General features: G+C 42.4%; 2 protein-coding genes across 3 annotated transcripts in view; both read left to right on the top strand.

Annotated features, from left to right (window-relative positions):
* Positions 1 to 7,763: 7,763 nt before the first annotated feature.
* grhl1 (grainyhead-like transcription factor 1) lies at positions 7,764 to 19,819 on the top strand. Of its 2 annotated transcripts, XM_068752476.1 has the most exons (16): positions 7,764 to 7,783; positions 9,804 to 9,993; positions 10,297 to 10,370; positions 10,593 to 10,726; positions 10,817 to 11,031; positions 11,597 to 11,685; positions 11,980 to 12,133; positions 12,263 to 12,374; positions 12,622 to 12,716; positions 14,171 to 14,379; positions 14,839 to 14,968; positions 16,591 to 16,619; positions 16,791 to 16,876; positions 17,698 to 17,783; positions 18,051 to 18,115; positions 18,530 to 19,819. In XM_068752476.1, exons 1-16 carry the CDS (start codon positions 7,764 to 7,766, stop codon positions 18,642 to 18,644), a joined length of 1,803 nt encoding a protein of 600 aa, XP_068608577.1. In that variant the 3' UTR covers positions 18,645 to 19,819. The 2 variants fall into 2 exon arrangements, with proteins under 2 accessions (XP_068608577.1, XP_068608578.1); XM_068752477.1 differs by lacking the exons at positions 7,764 to 7,783; positions 9,804 to 9,993 and having other exon boundaries at positions 10,070 to 10,370; positions 10,817 to 11,052; positions 11,603 to 11,685; ... (2 more) ...; positions 16,588 to 16,619; positions 16,788 to 16,876.
* Positions 19,820 to 22,356: 2,537 nt separating this feature from the next.
* The window catches only part of LOC137907743 (Krueppel-like factor 11), a 2,724-nt gene continuing 145 nt past the window's right edge, over positions 22,357 to 24,935 (top strand). Inside the window, exons 1-4 of the mRNA XM_068752100.1 lie at positions 22,357 to 22,432; positions 23,116 to 23,394; positions 23,599 to 24,478; positions 24,675 to 24,932. Coding sequence (XP_068608201.1) covers positions 22,394 to 22,432; positions 23,116 to 23,394; positions 23,599 to 24,478; positions 24,675 to 24,932 — 1,456 coding nt within the window. The 5' untranslated portion in view covers positions 22,357 to 22,393. The remainder of the gene's footprint in view (positions 22,433 to 23,115; positions 23,395 to 23,598; positions 24,479 to 24,674; positions 24,933 to 24,935) is intronic.

Below are 24,935 nucleotides of genomic sequence, written 5' to 3'. Positions count from 1 at the left end.
TCAATAACCGACCGAGATATTGAGGAACAAATTTTGAAACTCCATTTAGTGCAATTTTAACGACAATTTCAAAACGATTCGGAATCTCTTCTGGATCCTCAACAAAATCTAATCATACGTTTCCCAACATATCCTGAAAATTCATCAAGATCTGTCTGTAGCATTTTGAGTTATGTTGCTAACAGACAAACAGACAGACAGACAGACAGGCAGACCAAAGCCGACTAAACAACCTCCTCGGCCGTGTAAAAAAATGATCAGTTCCTTGCTAGTATCAGATAAAAGCAAAAACAGAACCACCTTGGCGGAGGTAATGTGAAACATGCTCATGCAACATGGTTATCTCCATGTAGATATAATATGTAATTAAATATATAAAAGGCTGAATATAAGGTGACTAAAACAATGCAGTTCTTAGTTACAGGTATTTGTACACTGATTATAACATAATTATGCCCCTGAAAACATCAACAACATGATCAACATGTGAGGCCATGTACATTGAGATGCCTGAACAAGTGTCTTTCATAATAACAACTTTTATTGAATATATATTGTTTACTTGCTCACACACTCCACAACACAAGAATATAAGCCTCAGTGGTCGTGCATTTACATCCCTGCAGGGCCGCAGCATTGAAGGTAAGTCAGGACATCAGCGCTAAACGCCATGTCTGAAAAAAATATTCCGTTTGAAAGATGGAAAAATGAAAAGAAAAAAAAATAAGAGTCTATTTTCGCCTATGCAGCAGAAAAAATAATCTGTCAAACGTGGACTTACATGTGCAGAGAATGAATGACTGTGAGACTGAAACCCCACATTAGGAAAACAAAGGTGACAGTTTGCCAAACCCAGCTTTTCAACTGCAGTGATTTCTCTGCTCCACCCTGGGACAGAGCTGTTGCTGGTTTGACTGGTCTGAGGACCGTTTCACAAGGCCAAGGTGCGAGGGAAAGATACAAGGAAGTCAACTTTGGATTGTCAGATATTAATATAGTTTTTGTGCGATTAATAATACATAAATGAATAATCAGGCATAAGTTACTAACAGTCCAAAAATATATCAACAGTAAAAGGGACTGTTAGTATTTAAATTTATTAAAATGTTCTATTCGTTTGTTCATCTGACAGATAGATTTCACAGAAACATCTACATATAATGAAATGAAATGGTTTAAAATGTACAGATTAAACTGTATAATTTCCTGAATAAACATGGTACATGAACTCTGTGCACTGTGTGATTATACTTTATTTCCTCGTTATTTAGCATCGGTTGTGCTGACGAGGAAAGGTCAATCATTATTGTATTGCCATCAATCAACTGCACTTTAATAAATGTATGTCGAGGAGTGCCATCATTATTTTTCCTTTTCCTTGTTGCCCTGAGGCTCAGCGGTTTGGCTTTAGTTCAAGTGAAACTGTTTCCACATATTCTAATTTATTTATTTATTTCTCGCCCGCTTGCCGGAGATAAAGAATTTCCAACTTTACGTTGTTGCCTGTGCAGAGTGAAGCAAGACTAGAATCGGCGGTTTTCTGTACGTTAGAGGTCAAACAGGTGGGGAGGACAAATTGTAGCCCAAAGGTTCCCTCACAATATGAGTGCAGAAATCACCTAGCTGCTACGGTTGGCTTGTAGACAACAGAAACTCCTGCAGGTTCATGCATGCCCTCTGAGATCCTGCTGAGCGTAAGGCCACATATCTGAAACTCACTGTGTATGTGTGTGTGTCTGTGTGAGAGAGAGAGACAAACCGAGAGCGGACGCGCTGTGAAATGAATCAAATTGATAATCCCTGAGTGAAACTTCTCCCGTGTCGCTTGATCTTCACTGCTCTCTTCTCAACATTACATCCTTGATTATTGTAAACACTAAAAAAGGAGGTTGATTTTCACTTTCTACATGTGATAGCCCTCCGTGGAGTAAACACATGCAGACACTAACATGTTGACGGACTTGACCTCCGATGATTACAAAAGATTTCTCATGATTCGCTGAATTCAACTGAAATGACAGTATTCTTTGGGGGGTGGGAGAGAACACATTCAAGGAATTTGTTTGACACCACACACTCACACACAACAAATAAGTCTTATAATCATGACTTCCAATAGACACATGTATGTATAATAATACTCAGAATTTATTTTACCTTGTCGTGTCATTTTCTGTTTATCTATTCCACTACGTCTAAATGTTACTTACCGGTACATGTTAAGTAATACAGTAATACATTTTTTTAATGATATTATTGTTGTTTAAAGCCAGATTTACCCTGTTAATGACGTGTGTCGGTAATAATTAATAAATACATTATGGTTAAATTTGAGAATGTTTGGTGCAGTGAAGTGAGCAGGCTGTGATTGCTACTCATGCGGGCGCGTTAGGATAAACCAGGATATAGAAAAGTGGACTGGACAAGCGGCAGATCTTGTTCCCCATGCAGTCTCCCACGTTTTCACAACAATAACCGCCTTTAGACACAAGTCACTTCACTGGTCCCAACAAACTCCACCTCTACACCTCTCCGCCCACGTGACAAAGAAATAATGGGCTCATTGTTGCCAAAGTGTTTGTGGAGGTAACGCTGAGTTACAACGCAAGGCTGAGTAAGATTATGATCAGTATCAACACAAAAGAAAATTCTGTTCAATTTGCAGACAAAAAAATAATAAAAATCAAGCGCATCCTGATGAAGCATCACCTTTGTCGGAGGCCTGATAAGGAAACGCTCAACTGATTAGATCTTATCTGATCAATATATAATACCACTCACCCGTTTAATTAAATACTGAAATGAGTGCAGAACAATAGCAGCAATCTTGCAACTGATTGGCTGTGAAACTGAAGATGAAATAAATGGATGACAAAGCAAATTTTAGGACATTTATTTGCACATGTCATGATCACCCAGGCGTGCATTGCTTATGAAGTGCACCTACGTGCATGACAGAGACATTTTACATTGATTTGAGTCTTTAAATAACATCGTCGGAGTGTCGGTGATTTCACAAGAATGTTGTGTGATCTGTTCGCCTGCATTCCTCTAACAGTCAACACAGAACCAGCCGGGCTGCCAGTGAAAACCCAACACCTGTAGCTGACTGTAAACACGAAACGGTTAGTGATCAAGTGCACAGCGGTGCTCAGTGTGGATGTAGAGCTGGGAAGATTAGTCTCCTTCTAAATCAATGTGACAGAGTATGTTTCGCTGTAATCTGAATACATTCCGCCTGCAAACTTCAGAACACGTGGTCCATGACATCAGCTCTAATATTACACACACTGGCGCATGATAACAGTTATAGTTTGTTTAAACTCATCATGAAGTTTATATATTTTTAATCTAAATCCAGATTAATTCAAAATGAACTCAGCAACTTCTCGGCATGCACATGGTGAGGTAATGTCTACAGTTTTCTCTAGAGCATCATTTGAGTGAGAAGTTGCTATCACCATGGCAATGTTGGACACGCAGTGAATTCTGTTGAGCCAATCACATCATTTGATATCTTGATTTCCATTGATTTTGATGATTATTTCTAAATGGTACTCGTGCAAATGCATTCAGTTTGGTTTTCCTGGGTGTTGTTGAAATATTTGATGATTAATACTCGCCAATCAACTGACCGATTGATTTACTGCTCCTTTTCAGTCCTTTGATTATCTGCTTCTGTGCGTGACTGGTAACGGTTCCTTTCATCAGACTGGCTGTTCAGTCACAGATCAGGGCATAAACATCCAAGGTGTTGTGAAGCAAAACACACACACACACACACACACACACACACACACACAATTCAAGAATCCCAGAATCCCAACACCTGGAAAAAATACTGACCTCTTTCCTTGTCACTGCATTTGTGCATGTGCATATATGTTTGTCTGTGTGTGTGTGTGTGTGTTTGTGTGTGTGCGTGTGTGTGTGTGTGTATGTGTCTGTGTGCATTAAGAGGTTTAAGAGTCGCAAAGCAGCATGCGGGTCTGCCTTGCCCTTAGCGGCTGTTTTTACTGTCATCATAGTGATACCATCTAAACCCAGCCTCAGCAAAACACTAAAAAAAACCCATCACAGCCATTGAGCTCCTTGGATCCCCCCCCCCCCCCCCCCCCTCAAAAAAAAGAGAACTAACACAAAGCTCAGAGGTTCATCAAACAATAACCAAAGGAGTGGAATCACTGAAGGATGGTGCTCCAAATAGAAAAGGCAAACAAAATTAATCAATTACGGTGCATGAGAGCAATGGCAATCCCACAATGTCAATAAATAACATTTGTGTATCAGACTCAGGTGACGATGACTTCATAATGATCATTCCACGCTGAAAACAATGTCACAGTTCAAAATCTGATGCCTGACGACAGTCACGGAGACAACAATGTGACAACGATAACACCCTTTCATTGTTCACTGTTGTTTACCCAACAACAGGTACCTTCACCAAACGTCCGACCCAAACTGACACTGGTCCGCTGAGAGCCAAACAGGCCTCGGTGCAGTTACAAGAGCGCTCTGCTCAAACAAGTACGTACATGCTAAAAAAAATGAGCAGACTCATTTGCATCTCATTTCCATTCCGGTTAGATGCCTGGAGTGAGGCAGGATGACGTTAAAAACCAACTGTCTTCCAGGATGAGGGAGGTGGAAAAGAGGGATGTAAGAGCGGGGGGGGGGGGGGGGGGGCGGCGGGGAGTATCCTGCAAAGTAAATTTACTGAGACGACATAGCAGGTCCTGGAGGGTTAAAATCGTTGGGAGCTGTTGGAATCGTGTAATCCGCCTTAGAAAGTAAACATGGCACATTTGTGCCCACTCGCCTGTATTCTCATTGCACACTCATTGTTTTTGCTGTGTTGTTTGCGTTTAAACAGTCATGAGATCATCTTTTTTGCCTCGGGCTATTGAACACTAGTAACTACAGAAAGCTTTGGCATGGGTGTGGTTTCCCATCTGTTGGAAAGCAGATCTTTAATTAGAGCAAGAGCAAAAGCAACTTAATGAATTCTTCTTTTGCTTAAAAACAAATGAAAATGTTCTTCGCTCTTTCCGACAGGACTCAATAAACCTGGCCTCGCTTCTCCTTTGGGCTGCTTTTGTTCTCCAGTTCTTTGAGAATAATTTAGAAAAGGAGGCATGTTAAAACCTCTCTTGATTTCACCTAAAAGACATGAAATGGAGACACAATATGATTGGCAGGCATGGGTCTCAAAGTTAATAGAAGAGAGTTGCAGCATTTAGGAGCCATAACACAGAAAAAAGAAACCAGCATGAGCTCATGAGAGTATTTAGGAGATGTGATACTGGAATACTTTTCTCAAACAGGCAGATGATGCAAGCATCCCAGCTATTTCGTTGCACTAATTATGTGCATTAAATATGTATTCTATTGTATTGTATTGTATTCTAGTCTATTCTATTCTGATCTATCCCGATATGTACCCTACTTCTTAATTATGTTTGTAAAATGTATGTAATATTACCAAAGTCTGGATGGGATAACACAAAAAGCCTGATAATAAACCAAATATAGGGCTTAACTTTAATAATACTGCTGGCATATAGTCATATAATCCAAAATGAATAATTTATCATTGTTTAATATTAAGAGAGCTGCATACTTTTATATTATGGCACTAATTGGTCTGTTGTTAGAGTTTAGCATTTCTCATGTTTTTTTAGTGTAACTTTCTTGCTTCAGACCCATTCTTCGATCCATAATCTCATTTGTTTGTTTCTCCCACCACTGACTTCCCTGCTCTTCGTCAAGTCAGCATCCACCCAGACCCACAAACCATCAACAGCCCAGAAACCTATATTCCCAGCCTCTTCTCTCTCTCTGTCACACCTACACACACACACACACACACACACACACACACACACACACATCCTTATATCCCTCCTTGGCTGGATTAGCCCATGTCTTCAGTACAAACACAAACAAGCTGCAGTAGAAGCAGGTGTCCTTCCTCTGGGATAAATAAACAGGATCCAGGAGCAGGAGGTTGAATCGGTGTGTGTGTGTGAAGGGAGAAACTTTGAATATTTCTGATAGCATCTTTTCTTATCTCTATGACAGCTGTTTGTTTTCACTCACAATGTTTCTTTTGGTCTTGTGTTTTGAGTGTTATCATTCCTTTTTCCTTTAAGTTATTTTTTTGCCAGAATCAGCTCATAGCTAGTTGAAGGGTATTATAAAATAAATAAATAAAGAATGGCTGCAATGCAGATATATATCATGTCAGCTCCGAACACATGATTTACTGTTCAAGTTTATTAAAATTGTCAACGAGTTGTTTTCATCTTTGATGCCAGACCTATTTTATGTAGGGGCTCTGACAAGATCCTCTTTCAGGCTATATAGCAGATTGTTAACCGTCAAGAACCCTCCCCACACACACACACACACACTACCAACTCACAGAAAAACCCTTACCTCGATTTGGTTGCACGCTAATCTCCTATTTTATTTGCACACTTTTGATGTTTCTGTTTAAGGTTTTGGTTGTGAATTTGCCTACTTCTTACCTGCACCAATGCAGGGTTATTACTGTACAATCTGTCATTCAGGATGATGTAAACAACTCTCCGTGTCTTCACCCATTAACAGAGACCCAGATGGGGAGTGGGTTTCATCATGAAAACAACTCATTTACCATTAAAAAGGATGGAGAACCGACTCATGTGAAGTGCATTGATGCATTTCTATCTGCAGGGGAATTTATGCAATGTGGTTTAAGGGTTAAGTCACTTAGTGTCTGCGTAATGCTAATTAAATAAAAACAAAACCTCATTAAGCTCAATTTATCTATATGCTGTTTTTACCTTCTATTTTTATTTGAAAAAAAATAAAGATTGCATTAATTACTACTGAATCCTCACTGTTTTCGTGTGCATAAAATGTAAACAGACAGATGTGAGGCTTTGTGGCATTAAAAGATAATTAATCTTAAAATATAATTGTCGCAGAGAAAACGGTTTCACCACAGGGTCTATTTGTGGAGCTCTCAGTATCACGGGAGTTTCAGCAGGAGATGTTCCTTTGGCCTCTATCTTGTAATTCATTTTCATGAGTTTGATATAAACACACTATTTATAGTGTATAACACATTTATGATCTTTCCCAGGGCGCGTCTCATCTTTAAAATTACATTGATACTAACTGTTGAAAGCGCACCGCATGAATGAATTAAGATGCAAATTAAAGGGAAGGTTCACAGTTTTTCTATCCCATCTTTTGTGCTATTTGTCGAAGTCTGAGTTTCATTTCAGCTTGGAATACATTTTAGAAGACATTTCAGCTGCACAGACCGAGGACGGTGGATTTAATTTAAATTAGAACGTGTCACAGGAATAGGATAATTGATCACAGCTGTACATTTCTTTACTTACTTCTTCTCACTAATTGCGCTGCGCAATAACAAGCGGGTAGGACTGTTAAACCCTGTTTTTCCACTGTCCCTCCAGCGGTGGAGTTGTTACGCCACCAAACTGAGCCAATCACCACCTCACGACGGGCAATTGACAGCGAGGCCCCGCCCTCCCGTCCACCTGTAATCCAATCCGCGCTCTTGTCACAGGTAAAACCGGCCTCGATTTCTTAGCTTTGCCCCTAAAAATCGAGAAAAGCCGACAAAACCCGTTCTCTTGGTAGGGGATACCTTGTTTTCCTTTATCCCGCGTTAGCAGAGCAACACGGTAAAGAAGACGGATCGGATTTTCAGTACCAACTAGAAAGTCCAGTTCGACCGACCCGAGATGTCACAGGAGCATGACAAGTAAGTTGTCCTGGCTCTTCACCTTTAGCCTGCGCAGAGGGACTCTTTCACTCCACAAGTCCGTATTGCTGACTAATTATTTTGTGGATTCTTATTCAATTTCTTTTTTTTTCTGCACTTTTTGAGTTCTTGGAAGAGATGGATTTATAAATGCTAAAGTCCCAGCGTGCAGCTGACATTAAAGTTCCCTCAGAAATTTGTTTAGCCTATAAAGTCCTTATTTCAGGATTTTATTTTATTTTATTTTATGTATTATTATTTTTTTGGGGGGGGGGGGGGTATTTTTAATGGTAAGTTTGCCGTGAGACTGGCTGACAAGCGGGAAAGTGATAGTATCTCACAGTTTCCCATGGTGTAACCCCCGCTAATTTCACCTGTCATGTTCAAGCCTGTACAGGTGTATCTCCACCTGTCGTGCGAGCAGACGCGCCTGCCGGAATACGCACCGTCCCGTGATAGCGATGGGCTGTCTAGTGTTTGATTTCGCTTTAAGCTTCAACAGTTATGTGAATAGTCCTAATGATGTTTGCTCAGGACATCATCATGGAGCAGCCACCTTAAGAAAACTGCCTGACGGTTCTTTTTTAATTCTTCTCGTTTTTTTTTATTTATTATTGGCAAATAAGAGTTTTGACAAACAGCCTCACTTGAAAAAAAAAATAACGAGAATATTTTTTGGCGTAAATATCTTGTATTGTGTTTTATGAGGGCGATGATAGGGAGACATTTGAGGGGAATGAAATCGTACACCTGCTAGGCGTTGGCCCGACTACTTACACACAGACAATGTAAGCAAGCACGGGGGCTATATGAGGTTGTATATTTTAAATACAAACGATTCAAATGTTATGTGTCAAAAACTAAACTGTGCTTGTGTATATTTAGATATAGTTTTTATATATTTTTCAGTATGTCCTGTATTAAAAATAAATGTCAGTTTGTAAATGCTGCTATGCTGATTTTGCTACTTACAAGTAAAATGTAATTTCAATCTGGGGAAAAAAAACACTATTTTTTATGTTTTAGTAATGGATCCTTTGAGTTTTATTGCCCTAAATAATGGATCTTATCAGGTTGCCTTTTATGAACAGCACAATTAGATATAGGATTACTAATTATCACTTTGCTGTGACCATTGAGAGGTGAAAAGAAAAGCAGCGTTTGTTGTAGCTACACAACACGGGAACGCATCTAGTCCGTTTACCATAATCACTTTGTTGCCGGTGCTAGTTTTGGTGGCTGAGTGATGATGGTGGGTTCCTGACATGGGTCATTTCCAGAGGTCGATGAAGGAAACAGATGATCCAGGCTAAACTTGAAAGAAAACAAGGGTCTGACTCATGACTTCGCTGTTGCCGTGGTTGACATGTCTAAGTAAATAGGAGTTGAGCAAACATTATAATTTATTGTCAATAGGCAAGTTCAAACAATAAAATGTTCAATACTTTCTCTTTCCTCTTGGTTTTCACTCCCCTGCCTTTGAATTAACACAGTTCTATAACTTAAGCAACGACTCTTCCAAGATGGATGATGCTTTTCGCCGACAGGCGCGCGCGGCTGATGAAACATCGGAATGTAGTCCGGTCAGTTGCATCACTTGAGGTCACCTCCTCAGCCAATGAATGCTCCCCAAACCAAAGCTGTCGCACTGGACGAGCCTGTAGATCGTCTTTTTCTCGACGGGCATTGGTGCTTCCGCGGCCGAGATTTGTTGCACAATCGTAGAAAAGCTTGAACAACTGGTCCTGTGTGATAAACGGTATCATGGTGCACCTTTTTTCCTCTCACAACCAGCTTGCCTGTCTTGAATGACGCCGTGATTGTGTGTGTTGGCTTTGTGAAGTCATCGTAGAGAAATCTATTTATCCTACAGTTGAAATCTGTTCCTTGTAAAGGTGTAGAAGTAGTTTCCCCGTCGGTAATGTCTTCCATGTGATTAAAGAAATTTAGTCAACTAATTTTTTTTTTTTTATTAGACGGTTTGCACGCAGTTACTCATGAATCCGTTGTGCTCCTGCAGTAAGCGCGCGGTCCTGGTTCTCCAGAATGAGCCGAGCTATGGTGGCCAGCGGCGCTCCTTCACCACAGAGGATGAAGCCTGGAAATCATTCCTGGAGAACCCGCTGACTGCTGCCACCAAGGCCATGATGAGCATAAACGGCGATGAGGACAGCGCTGCAGCTCTCGGGCTGCTCTACGACTACTACAAGGTATCAGGGGGGGGGGGGGGGGGGGGGGGGGGACTGTGGAAACCTTCAGAAGGAAAAAAAAAAAGAAGCTCTGAGCTGTTCTCATAAATCAAAATGTGCTGAATATCACATCAGAGGATTAGTTACCAAATCCGTACAGGCTTTTACCTCTATGTTGTTTCTACTTACTTAAAAAACGACACCTGTGAAGTGGCGCTTACGACATGTGACGTATCTAGTTGCACATACGAGACGGTAGGATGAGCTGCGTTGTTGGATGCATGTGGTCAGATGCTGAGCGGCTGTGTTTACTCGCCCATACAGGTGCCCAGGGAGAAGCGAACAATAACCCAGAGCAAGCCAGAAGCACTCGTCTGTGATGTGGATCCCAACAAAAGGTAAGCAGCAGCCCTCATCTAATACCCCCCCCCCCCCCATAGTACCACCACTGAAAGGACAGCAGAGGGGAATCAGTTTGTGTCTCCAAATGGTCAACTGAGCCTCATTAAAAAAAAAAAAAATCTGGAATCATCATGACACTAATGAAATATGTTTTTACTAAAATAATCTGCCGGCATGCAGATTTAAATTCAATCCAACGCATCTGCTCCTGGTTGCAGACATCAGCTCCAGACTGTACACCCCATAGCCCCGCTTCAGGAGGCCGGTATGGAGAGCAGGATCCAGGTGCTCAAGGGGCCCTTTAATATTCTTCAGTTGGCCCAGGAGAAGCGGAGCCAGTTTCCCTCACCAGGTTTGTTCATATTCAGTAACATAAGCAGAGTGTATAGCAGCTTTAAAAAAAACAAAACCTGATTGTCAGTTTGTTGATTTTCTTTTTCAGACACAACTGTCACAGTTTCCATTGCCACAGTTCCAAACTACCCACCAGTCAAGACGGAGGTGCCCATCCATGGTTTCTCAGTCACCATCCCGAACAACTGCACCGAAACCGACGACCATGTGGGTGTCTTCGACCGCCAGCTCACCCACAACGGGGTCCAATTCAGCCCCAGCACCCAGTCTCGCACGCCCCCCGACTCCACCTTCTCTGAGAGTTTCAAGGATGGTTCCCAGGAGGTGTGTGTTTCGATCCCCCTTTCTCAACCTTGCTAATACCCCCCCGCCCCTCCTCTCCTTCGCTTTCCTCCCGTCTCCTCCCTCAGATCTCTCCCATCAGACAATGGGATATTCACCTGATCCCATGGAGCCAGTGGTGGGCTCAGCCTCGGCTGGTTTTATTTGAACATGCCAAAATAGCGGCCAGTGTGTTATTATGCCATTGTCTCACCAACACAATAAAGTGCTGTACTTTTCTCTTACAATAGCCAAAGCTTTTTCCTCTGTCTCCTCTATTTTTTTTTTTTTTACCTGGAGGGGGATTACCTTAGAAAAGAGTAACCTAACTAAACCGCAAACGGGAGGCGGGTCACAAGACGCGGGAAGAGCCAATCAAAGAAAAGGGCATGAAATAAGTAATTAATCTAAATACAAATGAACGGTAACAGGAGAATATCCTGAATATTCCTCTGGGGAATCATCAATCATGATTTTTGAGCTGCACTATTTGGCTATCCTCTCTATGGTGTGCCTTATTTCGCTCTATTTCTGTGTTCTTTGTGCACCACAGGTGTTTTCCTTCCCAGGGGATCTCCCGCTACGTATGGCCACTATGTCATCTGATGAATACTCTCACTTTGACACCATGCCGGGGTAAGTCAAAGCGCCACTGGCCCACTGTCTGACTTCCACCCTTATTCAGCTTTTGACACTGGGTGGGACACCGAACTCCCCCTGTGTGTGTGAAAGACAAGAGCGTGCACGCACGGGCCAACAACACACTGATTTTAGGTCACGATTTATCTCCGGCGGCTAAAAGAAGTGTGTGTCACATTCAGCTGGAGTTTCATACATGGTTTCCAGTTTAGCAGAAAACAAATACTTTGACTTGTTGTATTATTTCCATCTTACTTGACTTAAATCTAATGTCATTTGAACGTATTTTAGGAATAACTTTGAGTACACCCTCGAGGCATCCAAGTCCCTGCGTCAGAAGACAGGCGACGGGACGATGACATACCTGAATAAGGGCCAGTTTTACCCAATCACCCTCAGGGAGGTTGACAACAAAGGCATGCAGCAACCCATCACCAAAGTCAGGGTGAGGACGAAATACGAAAACAAACCTGCAACAGTTTGGGAGTTACTGACAGTAAATCACATGTCGAATCTCTTTTTTTTTTTTTTTTTATGCACGAAGGTGTTAATGTGTGTGTCTGTTCGTTCCCAGAGTGTAGTGATGGTGGTGTTTGGAGAAGAGAAGTGCAGGGATGACCAGCTGAAGCACTGGAAGTACTGGCATTCCAGACAACACACTGCCAAACAGCGGTGTCTGGACATCGGTAAGAGTTCTGTTTCTAATATGATCTCTTCCAAATCTGCAGCATAAACTGGTTATTAACAAGAGAGAGTTGTGCAACAATGCGTTGAGCGAACTCCAGTTTAATGCCTCAGACACACAGTCATCCTGGTTTAGTTGTGGTTTGGGCTGATTAATCCCTCTGTGTCTAGATGGGTCTGCAGACGCAGAGTTTAGCAGTAATAAAAATCTGTTCTTGAGTTGTAATTAATTTGAGCTTGTTCTCACAGCCGACTACAAGGAGAGCTTCAACACCATCAGCAACATCGAGGAGATTTCCTACAACGCCATTTCCTTCACCTGGGACACCAACGAGGAGGCGAAAGTAAGGCCATGATAGAAATGCATGCAAACGCTCAACAGACACATGTGTCAGCATTAGAATAAGCCCGTTGTTCACAGGAACTCTGCATGAGAATCTTGCTGCTTCTTCTTTCGGCTTGTCCCGTGAGTCTGGCCTCTCTGACCTTATCTCCAAAACGTCTAACCTTCACTGTCCCTCTTTCTGCCTCATTTCTATTCCTATAACTTTCAGCATTGGCGCTGATGTATGTTTTTAGCATCAGCACTGAAGCTAAAAATATACTCCTTTTTGGAGGTTTATTGTTTTTGCCGTTGTTTTTTTGTTGTGTGTGTGTGTGTGTGTGTCTTGCTGTTCTATGGACCGGTCCAACCTGCCTGCCACCTTTTATTGTGATGCTGCGTGCTAAGCTATGTCTACGCATCAGACAAAGAACGCAGGAATGAGGAAACTCAGCAGGGGGTGACGAGGACAGGATCAGACTTCTGACAAATAAAATCCCGTTCGGCAGCTCGACAGTTGGGAGAGGCGACAGGGAGGAGGAGCTCCTGCCCTCCCTGCGACTCTTGGCTGTTTCATTGGTTCTTGACCCTTGTGTCATTCTCTGGTACTGTCAGCCGGAGATGGAGAAGTGTAGGCTGCACTTTACTTAATACATGCTCTCTCTCTCTCTCTCTCTCTCTCTCTCTCTCTCTCTCACACGCACACCAGGATGTGGGTCTAACTGTCTCATGACTTCGGGCCATTGCGTGTAGGATGTTCATCCTTGTGTGTATTCTTGGATGCACCGCCCTGCCGCATTGTTTGAGTACATCATCATTGATAGACCTCATTGATCTGTTTAATGACAGGTGTGCGTGCATGTGTGTGCGTGTGTGTGTCTCCCACCTCTGGGGCCTAAAGAGGACTTTTTGATGACAAAGATGTCCTTTCTACTTTGTCCACATGCTTTATATAAAGTGACGCTACTATTAAAAGCTGCCCTGTATATTGACCAGTGAGTAGACGGACTTCAGAGGTTTTCAATGGCACTAAAATTATACAATTTGTTATTCATAAAGTTTCACACAATTTAAAAAAAAAATAGATCATTCTTGTCCGTCGCTTTACCTGCTCTATCGTTTCCTTTTCACTTTCAAAAAGCCTCTTAGTGTTTTGTGGAAACAATGCGCGCCTACATTCACTGCAAGAGAGAGAGAAAAAAAAAAGCACGTGATGCCAAAAATCGACCTTTAGAGGGCAGTAAAGACCAGAGGGCGAATCATCTGCTGGTTGCCGGCAGTTTCTCAATGATGCAAAGTTGCAAATTCATCTTTTTGTCATGATTTAGAATAAAAAGTTGTCTTTGAATTTAATTGACAAAGCTTTTTTTTGCATGAATAATTCGTCTGACTTTTGACAGGTGAATTTGTGCATTAACTTTTTTGCTTTTAAACACAGCTTGACCCATCCTGGTTTGCCTCCTCTTCTTTCTGCAGATCTTCATCTCTGTCAACTGTCTCAGCACAGACTTCTCCTCTCAGAAGGGTGTGAAGGGACTTCCTCTTAACCTGCAGATCGACACCTACAGTTACAACAACCGCAGCAACAAGCCCATCCACCGTGCCTTCTGTCAGATAAAAGTCTTTTGTGACAAGGGAGCCGAGAGAAAGATCCGGGATGAGGAGAGGAAGCAGTCCCGTCGGAAAGGAAAGGTCGCAGAGCTCACCCCTAGCCTTGGCTGTGAGTCACCCAGTATTATATTTAATATGCATAATAAGGCTGCAGAAAGTATTGACCCTTACTGTGTCTGCCGCACCTCATTTTCGGTGTATTAATCTATGCACTGTTGGATTTCATTAATAGAAACCAGAGAAGTTCATAGTGGAAAGCAATGGAACTAGTAGTAACTCTATTTTGTGCCAGATTGTAGGATCTTTTTTTTTTTTTTAATTGTTGCTTGTCAATTTATTAATTGCGAAAAGACAGTTGGCAATGGTGTTTATGGCTACAGTATATTTTCATTCAGTTGTGTGTAGCCTGCAGAACTATGGAAACGCACAAGGTGCACCCTCCCTATTGATACCGCCAAGCAATATTCATACAGGTTTTAAAGACCCTGTGGATACTATTTTTATTTTGCATCTCTGCTGTGTCTTTTCCTCCCAGTCGGGGATGTCAAAGTGCCAATCCTGCAGAAACGCAACGATATTACCATCTTCAAGATGATGACTGAGTTTGAGACCCAGCCCGTTCTTTTCATTCCCGACGTTCACTACTCTACATTCCAGCGCCATGTGAGTATCATTCAGAGACACAAAACTCACTCTTCCTCTTCACCATCACTGTTTGTCATTTCTATTCATGCCCATAGTTTCTACTACATTCATGTAGGTAGACCAAAAGCAGCTTGTTGAATTCAGCTCCACCTCCATCAACCAGATGGGCCAAGGTCACCATCTTACTTCGTTGGCAGGAACAGCGAGTTCTATTTTCCACCTGCCCTGTTGTTTGCTGTATTTTGGCAATTCACAAGATGAATAATTTACCAGTGACTCAGAACACACTGTGGAGGTTCCAAAAATATAATCTGCTGTGCAGTCATATTTACCTGTCCGTGTCTTCAAAAAAAGAAAAAGCCAATCGATTACTTTTGTAGGTATTCTGTAGATATTGTATTTTGCAGTCTTCTCAGAGCACGCTGTAAACTATGTGTGCATTTTTTTCAGGTTTTTATCAGGGTTGACTTTTTCACCTCTTACCTCTGGCACTAAACTTTGAGCTCTGAGGAAAAGATGTCACATGAAACTCAAACGTGTGTATGCACACATGATGTTTCCATTTTTATTGAAGGGGTTCATTTGGGCATTTTTGATATTTGTATTTGACTTTTATAATAAGCTAAATGACAAAGAAATTTGAAGTTGGAGTGACCCCTAGTGGTCAAATTTCATCAGGGCCAATTAAGGTCAAGGGGCCAAAAACCGCCTTTCTCCCCTTTCTCTCATACTCACTAAGTTTACTTTGCTATCAGTGGTGCAGAGAGAGGGACTGGAGGTTATTTTTGGTTCGGTCAATGACATTGAAGCCAACGGAACTGCTATCAGTTTCGAGGTTTGGCTGCCAGCTCTGAATAGAATTCTATCATCAATCAATAGTCAGAGGTTCAGCAGCCTTCCAAGAATTAAAAAGCAACGGTCTTTTTTCTTTTTTTTTTTTGTAAATGTGCTACAGAGACTGAACTGCTTTGCTTTGGCCAAAATATATGTGATATCTACTGACATTCAAGGGAAAAGCTGGAAAAAAAATAAGTTGTTAAACCTGTGCATTAGCGGTAGAGCTCTATTCCGTGTTCTTTAAAAATCAAATTAGAGGAAAAACTGATTAGATCAGTTTGTCAAATTTCAAAAATAATCTGAAACTAGAAAAGCACTCAGAGAATGCAGACCTCCACCAAGCAGCTCGTTCCCGTCCTAATTGGATTTACACCGTCCACATGGTGATCTGGATCATCATCAAAAGGTTATAATTTGTTCTTGGTATCTTTATGCAGCAACCATTTAATAATCTGTTCCTGGTAACATTTCCTGAAAACTTCATCCAGATCCATCCAGAACAAACGCTGACTGGTGATTACATAACCTCCGCCTCGCCTCGGCGGAGGTAAAAAGGCAGTTTAATTACCTGTCAGTATGCTGTATGAGCTTTGTAGAACATATGAAACTCAACTTGCTGAGTAGCTGTTTGTTTTTTGTGTGTCATTTATCATTGGTAAATGTAGAAGAAGAAACGCTGAAAATAAGTCAACTTTTGGATTTGGCTGCTGACTGCATGCTGCAGACATGCAGAGTAAGAAATGCAGCTGCTGTGAAACATTTTCATTGCATTAAGCATTTTTTCTTTTTTGTGTGTCCAGCAGCCTTTCACAACAGAAGAAGGAGAGGAAAGGTGAGTTTGACGATTATTCTGATCTCACACTTGTTCTTTTGTAGATTTGAAACAAGACACGTTTTCCTAGTGAAAATCGTTTGTTTCCTGGAAAGGCCTCTGGCGTTTGTGCTGGTGTGTGTGTTTTAAAGCGTGCAAGCAATGGTTTGTTTGTGCGTTTGTCCGCAGCAGTTCATCCATGAAGAGATTACCCTTCAGTGAGGATGAGTTTGTTCCTCCCCCAAACAAGATATCAAGAGAAGAGGAACCAAAGAAAGGTGCCGCATGTCTGTGTTGTTGTTGTTGTTGTTGTTTACATGCTGTGTTTTTTGTGTGGTGCTCCTCTCGGGTGCTACAGCAACATGTGTGTGTGTGTGTGTGTGTGCCCAAGGCCTCAACTGACCCAACAAAGTACTGCAACTCGTGCAAACAAGCCTGCGCCCTTTACCCTATATTCTATTCCTGGGCCAACAGCTTAGTTTACGTTTATTTTAAAACATGGGAATAAATGCTTTATCATATATTAATGCCACATAAATACTTGATAGCAGCTCTTTAACTCACCTTATTGGACATCTAATGATGTTAACCAGCAAAACGTTTTTACTTGCATAGACATCTTCATGCCTCTAAATAGACGGCCACTTCGAAAACACGCATACGTAGTTAAAAGCCACAAACATCACAACAACAGGTGGGAAAACATTTTGAGAATCTATTTCGGGAAGGATTTATTTTAAGGGTGAGTGTGAGAAGAGGCAGTTTAGATGCGTGTCTCTTAACAGCTATTATGATGAAAGTTTTGGGCCCTTCCTTGGAGTCTGATTGGGTGGCCATGCTGCCTGGCATGGGGGAGTATTGTCATGTCTTCAGGTTTACTAATGGGCTCAACATATGTGTCGTTGTGTTTGAGCCTCACCACATCAAGATGGGGGGGGGGGGGGGGACACACACAAACCCAACCAGCAGTCAAGTTATGCAGCCGGATGCAAATGCTCACTAATGCTACTGACTTCGGTCTGAGTCCAGATTTCGTTCTGAATCCACATCCCATCCACACACAGGCTTTGCTTTGACGTCTTCTCTTTTCACCACGCAGTCCTGCTGTATGTGCGCAAGGAGACAGAAGAAGTGTTTGATGCCCTCATGCTGAAGAATCCCACGCTGAAAGGCCTGGTGGAGGCTGTAAGTAATCCTCAATGGGATTGGGTAAACGGAGCGCAAAGTTACTGTGGGCTGGAGTGTTGGCATCCTGCGGAGGATTTTGGGCAATGGCATGTAGACTGAATTGAGGCAGGTTTATAATTGATCTATGGATCATCAACAGACTGTTGAAAGATACTCCAGTACGTATATCAGGCCACCAGTAGCGTTGATGAGCCGTGCCGGGTGAAGAACTGGATTGTTCAAATTTTATATAATTGAACCTTATTTTTCTTTCTACTCAACCAGATTTCAGAGAAGTATGACCTACCTCTGGATAAGGTCGGAAAAGTCTATAAGAAGTGCAAGAAAGGGTGAGTACGAGTATCCGGAACATTACGAAGGACCACTAGATCGAGATCGGTTTCCCTTCAGCCACATCTTCCTAAATCTGAATGTATTGAAGTATTTAAAAATAAATCTGATATCTGATTGCTTCTCACCTAAATTTAGATGGAGATTAAAACCACTCATCAAGAATGCTGGAGACAGCTAGCTAAGCTCTGTTTATTTGTAAATAACAAACAAATACAGGAAATGACTGTACCCAGCCAAGAAATAAACATGTTAAAGTATGACCTTTAGAGGGTTTTTTTTAGTAGACTTTACAAATGTTTATGTGGTACATTAAATTCTCAGTTTCTGTGTGTGTTTATTAATTAGTCGATATATTTCAAATTAAGTCTTAATCAAACAGCCCACAAACACCCACACATGTCTCATAACAGGATTCTGGTACACATGGATGACAACATCATCAAACACTACTCCAACGAAGACACCTTCCAGATCACCATGGAGGAGTTGGGCGGCTTGTACAAACTCACCCTCACTGAAATCTGATTGGACAGGAAGAGGTGACGTCGCTCAGAACAGAGGGATGGAGGATGAGTGGAATGGAGACGGAAGAGTGGTTTACATGTCTAGCTATGCAGTGATTATGGACTTTTTCTTAATTGTAAATTATGTTGTCTTTTTGCTGTATTAATGTCAAACAGAGTAAAACAAAAAAAAACGGACCTATTGAAAAAGCCATAGCTCTTAATAGAACTCGATGTTGATTGGATGTGTAAGTTATATGTTTTGATTCATTTTAAAGCCTATTGTGCACCAACGGGAGGTCAGGTTTGATTGATGATGATACTTTTTACTTTGTCTTCGGTAAATTGCACCACAGATATTGATGCAATTTGTTGTACATTATCGCTCAGAGTGTTTGTGGTGCTGCTATACCTCATGCTATGCAAGCAGCAGTGTTTCTCATATGTTCAAATTTAATTAGGAGAAACAATTCCCTTCCTAAAGCCATAGCACTGATGATTACAATCTGTAAATTTGGGTATATAGCACACAAAAAAATGTAGACAAATTTTTGATGGAGTCCCAGTGGCTCAGTGTATTAATGCCAAATAAGAATGCAGTATTTAGTGTGTACTACATCAATCTTCACCATTGTATAGTAATAGTATATTTTTTAGCATCAGAATCATGTTATTTGCAAGTGAAATTGCTTGAAATATGTTTTGTCAGATCAACTTCAGCAATGGCCTCTGTAAAGTGTTGAATCATTATGAAATATATTGATCGTAATGCTAAAACACAGTAACCCTGCCCCTCTAGTAGTTAATTAAGGTGAAATATGTCAATGAATGTCTAGTGCAGTTCACACAGGCTGCTCTGGAAGTGCAATAAGGTCTGAAGGATCAGACACAATCAGAAAAATTTTTAGATGGAAGTTTTCCTGTATATATCCACTGAAAATAAGGATCGATACGATCCCTTTGCTTTTTTAAACTTAGTAATTATTGTGTATATATTTATTAAATGGATGTGGGTAAGTTTTTTAACCATATATATCAAATTTCTATAATACTTAGTAGTTAAATGTTTTCTTTTTATATGAATTATTCCAACTGTATATGTCAAAGGACAAAAAGTTACTGGCATGTTTTTAAATAATGTTTTTCTCTTTTGTAAAGGATGTGATGCGCAATGAACCCAATAAAGGGTCTCCAGTCGTTGCTGTTCTGTGTTGCTCATTGAGACATTTTCTTCCTCATCTTCACTTACTTTTAATTAAGCCTACATATTACAAACTTTTCTAAACCCCCCCCAATTGTCACACATTTCTTATGTATAGGAGGAGAGGACATAAAAATGTGTCTTGTGTAGAACGCAAAGAAGCCTTCATTGCAGAGTTGACATAAGATGGCTTATACAATTTACATTGGGTCTGGCTTCAGGCAATATTTACTATCTGCGACACACTGGTTAATTAGATCTGTTATTTTAATGATAGCCGGAACTCCTTACAAGCATAACACTTCATAAATTATTCTTATCTCAAATAGATTTAGCCTAGCTACTAAAACAAATAAAGAACAAGGGCAAATTATTTTATTATAAGCTAGAAACAACAGCTTTCCCCCCTATGCAGTATTAAATTATTTACGAGCAAAATAGATCCTGTCATAATTTTTATCATCTATAATGCAGGGTGTGGGCGTTTCCTGTCATGTAATCAGTTTAAAGGTTAACTGACTGCCAATCATTGTCAATCTTTTAAGTGGAATCAAAAAAAAGAAAATTGTTTCTTGCCAATAATAAATAAGCACTTACAAACCTGCTCTTTAGCAGGACAGTGCAGCAGACTCTCGATTTGAAATCTACAGTATTTAACTGTGAAATTTCATTGGCATCAACAAGCCTATCGACATCATACCAACTTGCTTTGTTAAGGGCTTGAATGGACCAGAAGGTAAGCTGTAGCCCATGTAAAGCATCCATTGCCATAGATTTTAAACCATCTGAATTAATGAACTTAGCAGCTCACAATATTTTAAGCAACGGAGGGATATCTTAACATTATCAATAACACAAAAACAAATATTCTAATAAATTATGTTAGGATTAGTGCCAAGCCTATGATCTAAAATCATCTTGCAGAGGCAAAATTCTTGTGTACATGCCAGTCCTGGGCTGCCTGTCATAACTAAAAGGCTGCTCGTAAAATATTGTCTCAGGGTGGTATATTTAACCCTGCAAAGAAACTCTCCCATTTTTGAATCCACTCCTCGAGTTCCTGAGTTCGGGGGAGTTAACTGGACAGGGGAGGTGTGCATGGAGAGGCCCAGACAAGGCCAGTATAACCTTTCCTCCAGATTCCGCAACTGAGTTGAAGCGCTCTACCCCGACTTGTATCACCAACAGGCTGATGTACTGAGGCCCAGGATGCCTGCATTGAACTTGTTTGCCCCGTAGCCCCTCCCTCTTCCCTTCTTTCCAGTTAACTGCTGGCTCTGGAGCTCCTCAGAGGTTATGGCTTGTGTGAGTCACACTAAGCAGGGCAAGGCCTGCAATAGCAACCAGTCACTGCCAGCACCAGAACAACACTGCTGCGCTGCCTCCTGCAACCAAATCATCATTTTTTGCAATATATTGATTTATTGATACACAGAAATGTTAATTTAATGAGTCATATGTTCTTTTCTGACTATTTGTTTTTATTTTTTACTAAATTGCTGATATTTCTGACATACTTTTAATTGGAGAATTCTTTATATTATGGTTTTAGAAGTTTGCTGACTCCTTTTTCTTTCAAATGCAGTTGGTGATGTAACGCTATATGTAGGTCAAGACCAATTTGTATTGTCTGACATTTTCTTGAACGAAATCTCAAATCTTAAACGAAATAGTCACACAACAGAACATCTAAAAACAATGATGGTGCAACATATTCATTCTAAATGGATATAAAACGTGTATTTTGTGTCAGCAGACTAAAGCATTACTTCCTTTTCTCTGCACCCAGGGTAATTGTTGTCAGTGCATCTGTGGCGCTGCAGGCCTTCAAAAACCTTATATATATAGTTTGTTGTTAATTGTGAAACATCATCATTTTAGTCTTAGGAATACTCAGAAACCATCCACATCACTTTTTTTCCTTTCCTGAATTATTATTATTATTATTATTATTAAATGGCTTTTACTTGGATTCTTTGTCAGGTGGCTGCTAAAATATTTTTCTTTTCAGTGCTGCAATTGCAGTTTCTATGAGTCAAAATGTAAATCTCCTAACTTGTACAATACTACTTGGTAAATACATTTATGCATGTTTATGAAATCATTTTTCTAGAATAATTTAAATCCGGCGCGTCTTTTTTTTTTTTATTCCCACACGCACGAACGCATCATAGACAGATCGACCTTTTGCCTAGTTCAGGAGGCTCGTAGTTCAACGAGTTTGCGCCGACACTGCTGACTCTCTCCGATACGCCCATCAATGGCCACGCACCTCCTTTCCTCCAACCGCTTGGCGAGCACGCTCTGTTCACGCGCTCCTTTCTCTCCCATTTGCTGAAGCTCCCCACACACACAATTGTGATTGGCCGAGTGTTGCCACCCGCCAGTGCGCGTTGTGAGTTTTGTTTTTCTCTCCCCCCCCCCCACCCCCGACCCCCCCCTCCTCCCGTTGTTTTACGCACTCAGCTGAGAGCAGGGAATAAACGGCTTCAGCCCAACCCTGCAGTCTCCGGCGCCGGCAGCCGCAGCCTCTCGTTGTTTAAAGTGATATTTACGAATTGAATTCCTTCATGCCAGCGAGAAATATTATAGAGATGGAGTCAAATGGGGTAAGACGTTTATTTGTGCTGCTTAAGCTTTGGCGCGACCTTTTATTTTTCATCATCATATTTATCTTTCAGTTCAGCAGCATTCATTTATTTACCGATTTTTAAACATTTACATTTTTGTATCTAATTTTCTTAATACGTATTTTTGTGTTTGTTTTGAAAAAAATGTCGCGTCATTTTGTTTTATTAAGTAATACGATCATTTAAAATAAAATGTAATTTTGACATGCGCGAAAGCCCTTTCGCGTCAATATTCTTATTCTTATTTTAAATCTGAATGTGTTTATTTGAAGGATTGATGAACATCCTTTGTTAACTAATTTGCTTTAGTTGTAACGGAGGCCCACTTCCTGATTCAAACCCGCTTTCAGGGGATTTCACTCGGGTCATCTGGGCAGCGCGTCACCGCTGGCTCTATATTTGGCAATGGGAGGTGTCCCGGTTCGGTGCCCGCGGCGAGACGCGCCGGGCTGGGGCGCATCATGCTTAGTCAGCAACGCCAGCAGCGCAGTTTAGGAGAAACGATTGAAAAGATATTAACAATTTTTTTTTTCTTCTGCATAGCAAATTAGAACGCTTCCATTTTTTTTTGCACGATGTTATGATTCCACATGAGTCAAAGTTGGGTCGTGCAAGTTGAAACATAATCGTGACCATCCATGTTTATTCATCGTTCCTCTCAGATGGAGCGTGTGGGTCGCTGTCGGTCCCGTGCGAAGAGAAAGAGGCACGACAGCGACCATTCTTCCTCCGGTGGGTCCCCTGGGCTCGAGTACACAGATCTGGAGGCCGCTGAAGCGTTGGTGTGCATGAGCTCTTGGGGCCGGAACCATTTCCTCAACGGCAACAGGCCGACCGCCTGCAAGGCCAGACCTCTCACCCCGGCTTCGGACTCTTGTGATTCCCTCTTGCCACCGGAACCTCCGGAGCCGCCAAAGGACTTTGTGTCGCTCTCTTCTTTGGTAAGTGATTTTGAACTGGAAAGCTGTTGTGTAATTAATAGAGTCTCAGATTTGCTGTTTGACCTTCAGACAGACTGAAGGTCATAACGAGTCATCATTATTCTGGAGTGGACCTGCTTGCCAGCTGTGATACTTCCGCAAACACGTTGACCCGCGTGACACCAGGAAGACTCCCGAATGTTCTTCTCTCCTTTCCCTTTCCAGTGTATAACCCCCCCTCACAGCCCCAGCGCCGCTGAGACCTCGGCGCACCAATCGAGCTCCGGCTTGGCTGCGTCCTCGCAACAACGTGGGTCTGGACTCCGACCTCCCGTCCCGGCGCCGGCCGCTGACGAGACGCCGCCGCTCCGCAGGGCCATGGTGACCAGCGTCATCCGTCACACTGCAGACGGCACCCCCTGCCGACACATTCCTGTGGCCCCCAATCTAGCAAAAACCGGCGGCAGCGCGGCGGCTCCGGTGGTCTGTCAGCGCAGCACGCTTCCGTCTCCTCCTCCTGTCACGCCTGCAGAGCGCCGCGCGTCTCCTTCGCGGCTCTGTTCGGACAGTTTTTTTTCCAGCCCCGCTCACGTCAGTCCCAAAACGTCCAACAGCCCCCCCGCTCCCATCGCTCCGGCAACGCTGTCCCTGCATTCCATCGCCAGCCCTCAAATCATCTGCCGGATGTTTCCCGTCAGCAGCAGTCAATCGGGTATAATCTCGGCCTTCTTGCCCGGGGCGGTTCAGGCATCCGATCAGAACGCCGCATCCGTCCTCCCCCAGCAGGCCTCGGCTAATGCTGCCCCCGTCCAGCGGTCCCTCATCGTGGGCTCAGCTGTGCCCCAGGGCACGGTGATGCTGGTTCTCCCTCAGTCCTCCATGTCTCATGCCCCTCACTTCCAGCAGTCTGTCGTGACCCTGGGGAACACCAAGTTGCTACCTCTGGCTCCAGCCCCCGTTTATATGCCGGCCGCCCCCACTGCCGGGACAGCAGCTACCAAAATGGACTTCTCACGACGGAGAAACTACGCCTGCAACTTCCCCAGCTGTAAGAAGACCTATTTTAAGAGCTCGCACCTCAAGGCTCACCTGAGGACACACACAGGTGAGAGTTTAACGCACAGGGAAGCGTTTCCTTGGATGCGCGTGCAGTTTGTTGAATATTCTTTGGCCTCGTTAGTCCTGGTGGGAATTCTGAGCTCATTGTTATATCCCAGAAATGTCATGGCGTCGTGGGAAGCTTTTATGACCGCCGTGCAGCTCACTCGCTGACTCATTACTTTCCCGTCTCTCTCTCGTAGGTGAGAAGCCATTCGGCTGCAGCTGGGACGGCTGCGATAAGAGGTTTGCCCGCTCGGACGAGCTTTCCCGTCACCGGCGAACACACACCGGCGAGAAGAAGTTTGCCTGTCCAGTGTGCGAGCGGAGATTCATGCGCAGCGATCACCTCACCAAACACGCGCGACGTCATATGACCGCAAAGAAAATTCCTTCCTGGCAGGCTGACGTTCGGAGCCTGAGCAAAATGGCTCCGGGAAAAACGACGCCTTCTAAACCGAGCC

The sequence above is a fragment of the Brachionichthys hirsutus genome, chromosome 18, assembly GCF_040956055.1.
Source record: "Brachionichthys hirsutus isolate HB-005 chromosome 18, CSIRO-AGI_Bhir_v1, whole genome shotgun sequence".
Classification (NCBI taxonomy): domain Eukaryota; kingdom Metazoa; phylum Chordata; class Actinopteri; order Lophiiformes; family Brachionichthyidae; genus Brachionichthys; species Brachionichthys hirsutus.
This window is presented reverse-complemented; position numbering and strand designations above follow the sequence as displayed.

What these genes read in the sequence shown, in the direction of transcription:
- grhl1 (XM_068752476.1), top strand. Translation starts at nt 7,764, where the DNA reads ATGTCACAGGAGCATGACAA. An exon ending in ATGTCACAGGAGCATGACAA is followed by an intron (nt 7,784 to 9,803) that starts GTAAGTTGTCCT and finishes GTGCTCCTGCAG; the next exon opens with TAAGCGCGCGGTCCTGGTTC. An exon ending in GAGCCAGTTTCCCTCACCAG is followed by an intron (nt 10,727 to 10,816) that starts GTTTGTTCATAT and finishes TTTCTTTTTCAG; the next exon opens with ACACAACTGTCACAGTTTCC.